General features: G+C 39.4%; 1 protein-coding gene across 1 annotated transcript; it reads left to right on the top strand.

Annotated features, from left to right (window-relative positions):
• The first annotated feature begins 1664 nt into the window (after positions 1–1664).
• znf319a (zinc finger protein 319a) lies at positions 1665–7335 on the top strand. The gene is made up of 2 exons (XM_084404462.1): positions 1665–1856; positions 3689–7335. Exon 2 carries the CDS (start codon positions 3929–3931, stop codon positions 5684–5686), a length of 1758 nt encoding a protein of 585 aa, XP_084260588.1. The 5' UTR covers positions 1665–1856; positions 3689–3928; the 3' UTR covers positions 5687–7335.
• Positions 7336–8597: the final 1262 nt, after the last annotated feature.

An 8597-nucleotide genomic window follows, 5' to 3' on the forward strand; every position in this document is an offset into this window, starting at 1 on the left:
AAAAGTTTATGGAGGCTTAAGCTTCACCTAAGTTAAAGTCCCTTTGCATCAATAATTTTATCCCTTAAAACTCAACTTTGATCATCAAAATTACATATTTAAAAATAAATATGAATAAAAAATAATTTCTTCATGCTTTAAATTAGCTTGAATGTAACTCTACACCCATGCTTCATTTAGTATACGCGGGCTCATGAATATGCAAATTAGCCCCGCCTCCACTCACTCACAGCAGCTCGGATTACCTGATCCAATCGCTCAACTTTACTGTAGTAAACGCTACACAATGACAATTTTGGTTTAATTCAGCCAAATGTGTTTGAACCAGAAACTGATTTAGAAGAGGAAGAGCGAATCGTCTACAAGTCGATGTATCAGAATGGTAAGAGTTTTATGTATCGCTCTCTATGATGTCGGTCACATAACGGTAATTGATATGATTAGCCTCTGGCTTGATTACATTATTTGCACATGATTTGAGTTGATGCTAAAACACCACCTTTCAATCCTTCCACCTTCAAGATGAAGCTTCCTCAGGGCGGGAATTACCAGTATGGTCACCAAGTGGACTGACTGTATTTAAAAGGACTCAAATTCACCTCGCTAAAAATACGTTCTAAGAATGTTTAGCTAATGTTCTCGTTAAGTTATGAAAACGTTAATTCTGAATGTTCTCAAAAAAAAAAATTCTTGGTTATGTGAATGTTGTGAATTTGTCCTTTTGCAAATATTATGGGAACGTTACTTTAGATAGATAGATAGATAGATAGATAGATAGATAGATAGATAGATAGATAGATAGATAGATAGATAGTAGGGGTGTAACGATACCCTCATGTCACGTTTCGATACATATCACGATACTGAACTCACGATACGATATTATTGCGATACTCCAAGACATATGGTAAAAGATTAACAAAAAATGTACTGTTGATTAAAATGCTAAATTTGGTATTACAATGTGTGTAAATGAATAGGCTTGGACTAGGTGCTGGAAACCCAAAGCACAGGACAATAGAGACACCAGAATAACAATATTCATGATTCTGAAGCTGAAAATACAGAAATATTTTAGACGAACATGCTTGCACTCTTTCTAGATATATTTAAAATAATGTAAGCAACTTTTTTACTGGCAACAAGACATTTGGCATTATCAGAACCCACAAATATTCCCCCATTGCATTATTATACATTTTATTTAACATTATAGTAGTTTAATGTAGTACTGACACTAAAACTCTGAAAATTAGATTTTTTTCACACACAGTAATTTTTATTTTGGGTGAACTATCCACAATACTTATTGTCACTATCCATATTGTTGCATTTTTGTATTGCGATATATTGTGACACGATATATTGTTACACCCTTAATAGATAGATAGATAGATAGATAGATATAGGATCTACACACATGTAACGCTAATATATGTACAAGTACAACTGGAGGCGAACAAAAATATTTACAAAATATGTATGTAGGTAGCCTATATCTAAATTGCACATGAAACCATTCCATAATATCTGCACGTTGCAACGCCATGGTGAGGAGACACACTTACTTCATGATCATTTGGTTATTTTAACATTAAACGGCTACTTTACAAGGTCAGACAGAACGAGCTGGTATAAAATCAGTGATTTTCCATCGCGTTGATTCCGCCCATCTCTTCATCGAGGGGCTGGTCGTAGAGGTCCGATGCGTCACGTTTATTTGGGCCTTCTGCATGATCCCACTGGCAGGGAAGCGCCCGAATTTTCCCTCCCTGCCTTAAAACGTCCTGCATATATTTATTGCAAGTGTGGATCTTCGGGATAACAAGGTATCGAAGGGGAAAACGCGACGCAAAGTAGGTTAAAGCCCGCGAGGTGCGGCTGAGCCTCTTTTAACGCAATAGCTACAGTTTAGCGTGCTGGTAAACACACACTTGCATGGGGCTTTGCGTATCATTTGCATGCAGATCTGCAGACGCGTTATGAATGGTTGTAGATTACGTCTTTATTGCATGTGTTGTTTGTGATTCTCAGTAAATGTGGCGATTGCAGAAGGTCAGATTGATAGAGGAGAGCATTAGCATCGCTGGCTAGCTCTGGCTGCATCGAGCAAAAGCTAGCTGAAGTTTTCTTTAACACAAACTGCGATTAAAAAGCGAGGTGGTTTAACGACATGTCTTACGGTATGGCTTTGCATATGGATCTCTGATATCCAAAGCATGGCTTATATTCTGCACTGGCCGAAGAATTAAAACGATCAAAGGGAATTCCGGATTTCTCCCTTTTTTCTTTTCTTTTTTCTCGGGCCAGCAGGCAGTCGGCTTTACAATTCGTGCATTTTAACTTCAGATTTACATTGTGTGTATTTCATGGCATGATTATTTGTGTTGTATTAATAATGCAATTAATTAATGCAAATAATTTAAAACAATATATTGATTTTTGTTGTTAAGAGTGTGTGAGCATGTTGTAATGGGAATCCTGGTTTTCTATTTGAAGTCAGTTACAGATTGGATCACATCAGTGCTATTCTTGTGATTGGTGTGATATAGGATATATATATACTGTATATGCATGTGATTGGTGTAGTAAATACTAGGAAGGGAGTCTTTTTCGAATCATTATTAACAGTATCAAGGGTTCTGTATTTAGAGTCATGGTAAACCTGGAAAGATCAGAGAAATTAATACAAACGTGAAAAGTGTAAAAGGAATTATTTATTTTTTAGTTGCACTTGGCTCATAATTTTATGAGCTTAGAAATGATAAAAAGGGGGGAGTGTAATGTATATAAATATAATAACATATACACATATATAAGCAACAACTTTTTTCTTAGATGAGAGTAATCGAATTTGACAGCACTAATATATACACCACACACACATACTAATATAGCCTAGTAATTAACGCAACGACCAACTATGTCAGTGTTAAGTTGTGGATTTTTTCAGCAAAGTTTGCTTCGTACATTCAGTTCAGCTGCATTAAAGAGTGCAAATTTTATCATTCAACTGAACTGTGTTTCTGCATTTTAAACGCGTTATGTTTTTATCCATGCAATAAATGAATGTCCCTGAATGAGCGCGGTTTTAGCCAATTTAAAGGGATAGTTCTCCCAAAAATGTTAATTTGTCATCATTTACTTGCCCTCATGTTGTTCCAAACCCATATGAATTTCTTTCTTCTGTTGAACACAAAAGAAGATATTTTGAAGAATGTCAGAAGCCAAAAAGTTAAAGGCCTCATTGACTTCTATGATATTTTTTTTTTGTGTGAAAAATGCTAGAAGTCAACAAGGCCCATAACTGTCTGGTTACCAACATTCTTTAATATATCAATATTATATAGAAATATAATATATTTAATATATCAATTTTTGTGTTCAACAGAAGAAAGAAACTCATACAGGTTTGGAACAATTGAATTTAATCATTCTTTTTAAAGATTTTATTTCAAATTCACCTTGTGGACCCCTTTGTAAGTTTGCCGAGGCCCCCATGACTTGTACTCATGTTGAGTATAATGTTGACAATATATTGCATTGTTAGGATTTATAAAAAATGTATCCAGTAATTGGACAATGCATTGAAATTAATTTTTCCAAAAAATGCGGGAGTCTTGAGTAATTCTTGCATGAATGAGCTGCTTTATGTAATGACGCACTGTTTTTTTCTCTCTCGTTACAGGTATGCAATTGGAGACAATTCTGTGTGGTTTGCAGGAGAAAAATTTCAGACGTTCCCCTCGGATTGGTATTTAACATTAACATCGAACCGTCTCACAATGATGAACAAGTTCACCCAAACCTCCTCTACAAGCCCATTTTAGTATCATACATGACTTTTCCAATGAACTGACCATCCCCTGTTGGAACGTTTTTGGTGCATTTTGGTGCAAGTGCTGATTCCTGAAAGCAGAATTCATACATGTACAGTGGAAGAATGACCGAAGCATGGCAACAGCAACATGCAGTGGCCCCTCCTCCCGTCGGGCATCCTCTTCTACAAGGGGCTGAGAATGCATTGGGCACGGCCGCTTATGGGATAGTCCTACAAGCGGATCCTGCGTTACAACAGTCTCAACACGGCCAACATGCACAACAGCATCCGCCACCTCAACTACAGGTGGGCAGTGAAGGTGGCCACAAATGTGGAGCATGTGGCCATGATATTTCCCACTTGGCCAATCCTCACGAGCACCAGTGCATGGTTAACCAGGACCGTTCTTTCCAATGCACGCAGTGCATGAAGATCTTCAATCAAGCCACGGATCTCCTAGAGCATCAGTGTGTCCAGGTCGAGCAGAAGCCGTTTGTGTGCGGCGTGTGCAAAATGGGATTCTCGCTTCTCACTTCCCTGGCGCAGCATCATAACGAACACAGCACCGGAAACAATCCAATGAAGTGCTCGATCTGTGAAAAAACATACCGGCCAGATTCCTCGTCTAACCCTCAGCAACCTTCAACTGCGGAGACGTCCAGCGACGGAGCAGCCATGGGTTCCTCGTCAACGACCGCTTTTCAAGACTCGGATCGTCCTTATAAATGCTCCGTGTGCAATAAGGCGTTTCGTCATCTTTCCGAACTCTCGCGTCACGAACGAGTGCACACGGGGGAGAAACCCTACAAGTGTGACACCTGTGATAAGACGTTCAGTCAGGCTTCTCATCTGGCACACCACCAGCGCACTCACAGCGCCGATCGCCCTTATAAATGCGCCGTTTGCGAGAAGACCTTCAAGCACAGGCAGCATCTCGTACGCCACATGTACGCTCACTCCGGCGAGCATCTTTTCAAGTGTAATCTATGCGAGCTTCATTTCAAGGAGTCATCCGAGCTGTTGCACCATCAGTGCCAGCCGGTCGGAGAGCGACCGTTTCGATGCACCGCGTGCGGGAAAAGCTTCAAACGCCCGTCGGATCTTCGGCAACACGAGCGCACGCACTCAGAAGAGCGGCCTTTCCAGTGTGAAGAGTGTCAGATGAGCTTTAAACAACAGTATGCGCTTGTGCGCCACCGGCGTACGCATAAAAACCCAGCCGATCGGCCTTTCAAGTGCAACCAGTGCGACAAGGGTTTCCTTCAACCTTCCCATTTGCTGTATCACCAGCATGTCCACGGGATCGAGAGTCTGTTTAAATGCGCAGCTTGCCAAAAGGGCTTCAGACAATCTGGAGAGCTTCTGAGGCACAAGTGCACCGAGTCCAACTCCGGATCCAACGCCGTGGAGAAGCCCTACAAGTGCGACGTGTGCGGGAAGGGCTATAAAAAGTCCTCGACGTTACAACGCCACCAGAACTCGCACTGCACCGAAAAGCCGCTCAAGTGTTCGCTCTGTGGCAGACGCTTCCAATCCTCGTCTGATTTCGTGCAGCACCGATGCGACCCGGCTCGCGAGAAACCCATGAAGTGCGCCGACTGCGAGAGGCGTTTTAAATACTCGTCCGAGTTGCAGAGACATCGGAGAGTCCATACCGGAGAGAAACCCTTCAAGTGTCCCACATGCGACAAGGGGTTTAAACAGCGCGAGCACTTGGCGAAGCATGGCATCGTTCACTCGCGTGAAGCGCAGTTCAAGTGTGTGTGGTGCGGAGAGTGCTTCGGAGAGCTTGGCGCCCTTCAGGAACACACGGTTCAACACACTGCAGAAGGAGGAGGTTATCCAGCGTCATCATGCATAGAGTAGTGACCGTCTGCTGTGAGCGAAAATACACACGCAATAGCGATATTTCTTACATGTATATTGTACGTTTTACGTATCCCATTGCAGTACTTGTTGGACTGGTACATAAAGTGTCAGCTTGTTAAAGGGATAGATCACCCAAAAATGAAAATTAGCCCATGATTTAGTCACCCTCAAGTCATCCTAGGTGTATATGACTTTCTTCTTTCAGACGAATACAATCGGGAGTTATATTATAAAATGTCATGGCAGTGAATGGCCGTTTCTGTTTTGAAGTCCATAAAAGTGCATCTATCCATGATAAAAGTGCATCTGTCCATCATAAAAGCACAACTATCCATCATAAAAGCACATCTATCCATCATAAAAGTGCATCTATCCATGATAAAAGTGCATCTATCCATCATAAAAGTGCATCTATCCATGATAAAAGTGCATCTATCCATGATAAAAGTGCATCTATCCATGATAAAAGTGCATCTATCCATCATAAAGCGCATCTATCCATCATAAAAGCGCATCTATCCATGATAAAAGTGCTCCACACTGCTCTGGGGGGTTTATAAATGCCTTCTGAAGCGAAGCGACACGTTTGTGTAAGAAAAATATTCATATTTAAAACTTAAATAGTAATAGTAAAATAACTAGCTTCTGGCCAAATGAACATGCGCAGTCTCTACTTACGACTAATGCACTACTTGTGACGTCAGAAGTAGCGTAGTGCATCATGGCTTATACAAACGCATCGTTTCACTTCATCAGGTCTTTATTAACCACTGGACCCATATGGAGTTAGTTTATGATGGATAGAAGCACTTTTATGATGGATAGATGCGCTTTTATGATGAATAGAAGCACTTTTATGGACTTCTATCAAATGGACTTCTTAAAACAGAAACAGCCATTCACTGCCATTATAAAGCTTGGAAGAGCCAGGACATTTTTAAATATAACTCCAATTGTATTCGTCTGAAAGAAGAATGTCATATACACCTAGGATGACTTGAGGGTGAGTAAATCATGGGCTAATTCTCATTTTTGGGTGAACTATCCCTTTAAAGTCTTGATGTACCTCTGTGTAGAGATTGGCAACATCGCATCTACTCTACAAGACTCTGCCTCACGTACCGACCGCCCCGACGAACAGAAACGAACACGTAAATGGGCGCAACTCCTAAATAAGCTTGTAAAAAAAAAGAAACATTTTGTCTCATGTGCAACTCATTATACTTAAGACTGGTGTTTCCAACAGAGAAATCATGTCGTTTGAGTTCTGCTTTGTATCTAAAATCCAGTACATCCAGTTAAACAAGAGGAGAATGTCAGTGACCTGCTTTTCCAAAATGACTTCAATTGGTACGCCATGAGATTGACCGCAACTTAGATGTTTCATTGTCTCTTTTTCTTTCTAATTATTTGGCCTTGTAACTTTCAAATTCACTGCCTTTCTTCTTCCAGTGCTCTCCATATCATGCTTCCATGAACTTGAACACTGTGTGGCCATCTGGACAATATACAGTAGTGATTGTATGTATTCGTAATGTATATCTCCCATCACCTAACCCATGATGTAACAGGGTATATGTATGCATGATTAGCCTAAATAATTTATACAGTTTGTCGTAATCTGTCATGCTAACTTGTAGGCAAATGACTACAAAAAAAAAAAAAAACTACAAAAAAAAACACACACACATATTAGCCATTCTTTTTCTCTTGTGCATTTTAAATCATCTCCAATAAGTTTGCAAGCAGTTACATTTACAGTAGTACAAAGATTTACAGTTACTTATGAACTGCCAGGCAACTGAGAAAAACAATGAAGTATTTTTGTTTGCGGATTGCAAACAGATGGTGTTGCGTTAGCTAAACAATGCTGTAGAATTTGTAAAGTTATATATATATACATGGATGTTTTGTATCGCTTCGACACGAGTACAGTGCTAGGATTTAGTATCTGTTTGTGTTTCTTCATACTGTAGACTGTGCGTATGTGATTGTTTCCTCTTTGGAGGATACGTTGTTGTTTTTGTTTTCTTTTGCCACGTACAACTTGTACGGTTTCTATGCCACAGATTCTTTGTTTGCTTTCTGCTTTAGAAACAATATTTCATAAATCAGTTAGCATTTTATTTTGTGTTGACAGTAGAATAATTTTTTTAATTAAACCGCAAAGAAAAATGCAAATTGGGACGCAAAATTACAATGCAGGCAATCAGCAGCTTTTGTAATTAATCATTTGAAACAAATTCAAGTGTACAAATACAGGTAATACGTTTAAAAGTATCCAACACAGTATTAAGTAGTAGTCAAGTAGTAAAAACCTCCTACGATGCAGTGTCTAAATAGTAATTAAATCCATATTAAATAACGAGACGGTGTATGATCCTAACAGCTTGAATGTAAACATTGCAAACATTTATTTTTCCCTTTCGATGCCTCTGAAAGCCTTATTAACGTTAATGGCTTATGTGTCAGTATTGTTTGTTCTGTTACAGATATGTGTACTCTTATTTTCATGTGCATTAAATGCAGAGACTGAATGTTGTCGTTGCTTGTGAAGCAATATTCTTGACGTTGAATCGAGTAAGTTATTTCTTTTTTTTTTTTTTTTTTTTGAGCAAAAACAGGTTTTTCCACCATCTAGCACCTCCTGTATGTCCCTTTAAACGTCTGTGGTTTTAGATAAGGTAGTGAAGAGACTCGAGTTGTAAATATGCCATAATGTGTTGTTTCTCCTCCATTATCACAAAGGTGTGGCATGTCATAACTACAAGGCATTTACAAATTAAATGTTTGTAAACATAGATAACCCGTTGTAATTATTTGTGAACCAAATGGTGAAATGACTACAGGCTGTGTGACGTTGATTTAAAAGTTCGCAATATAGCGGGAATAATAATTCAGCTTAATT

This window comes from Rutilus rutilus (assembly GCF_951802725.1).
Source record: "Rutilus rutilus genome assembly, chromosome: 3".
Classification (NCBI taxonomy): Eukaryota; Metazoa; Chordata; class Actinopteri; order Cypriniformes; family Leuciscidae; genus Rutilus; species Rutilus rutilus.